At 48.5% G+C, this 793-nt stretch overlaps 1 protein-coding gene across 1 annotated transcript; it reads left to right on the top strand.

Moving 5' to 3' along the window:
* Positions 1–24: 24 nt before the first annotated feature.
* LOC107581010 (ephrin type-A receptor 3-like) lies at positions 25–665 on the top strand (the record flags this gene model as incomplete). Its single annotated transcript, XM_016266607.1, has 2 exons — positions 25–174; positions 312–665. Coding segments are annotated over exons 1-2 (478 nt in total), but the record flags the coding sequence as incomplete, so codon positions are not given.
* Positions 666–793: the final 128 nt, after the last annotated feature.

Genomic DNA, 793 nt, shown 5'->3' with positions numbered 1-793 from the left:
CCCCTTCTTCTTCGATAGCATGTCGGTCAGGCTTCTACAAGGCCTCTGCTATGGATGCGTACTGCGTGAAGTGCCCCCCACACAGCTACTCCCACCAGGACAAGGCTTCTGAGTGTGTGTGTGAGAGAGGCTTCTACAGGGCCGAATTGGACCCTCGCTCTATGGCGTGCACAAGTAAGCTAAGGATCTTGTGGCTTCCTAAATATTAATAAAAATAAAGCATTGAAACATCCAGTTCATTATTGTGTTTTGATTATTTGATTTGGTTAAGTGCTCAACTGATGTGCTTTACTTGTGTGTATGTTCATCAGGGCCACCTTCGGCACCCGGCAATCCCATTTCCATGGTGAACGAGACTGCAGTCACACTAGAATGGAGTCCTCCTCGTGAAAGTGGTGGACGTGGAGATGTGTCCTACAGTGTCCACTGCAGGAAGTGCTCTGGAGAAGCAGGGGCTGCAGGAGACCGGGAAAAGTGCGTTCCCTGTGGTAGCGGTCCGCATTTCAACCCCAGGCAGTTTGGCTTGACGCACCCCAGAGTTCTGGTCACAGGACTGCAGCCTCATACCAATTACACCTTCAACATTGAAGCCCTGAACGGAGTGTCAGATCTCAGCCCCAGTCCACGTCAACTAGTGTCCGTCAACGTCACCACCAGTCAGACAGGTGAGATGTCACACATCTAAATTCGGTGTTTCTCTATTTAACGATTTTTCTGCTTATTAGTAGCCTCTGATTTTCAAAGCTGGTGTCTGAAAGCTAATTTCTGCAATTAGCAGACACTTTCAGTTTTT

The sequence above is a fragment of the Sinocyclocheilus grahami genome, unplaced genomic scaffold (assembly GCF_001515645.1).
Source record: "Sinocyclocheilus grahami isolate Dianchi unplaced genomic scaffold, SAMN03320097.WGS_v1.1 scaffold63158.1, whole genome shotgun sequence".
NCBI lineage: Eukaryota > Metazoa > Chordata > Actinopteri > Cypriniformes > Cyprinidae > Sinocyclocheilus > Sinocyclocheilus grahami.
This window is presented reverse-complemented; position numbering and strand designations above follow the sequence as displayed.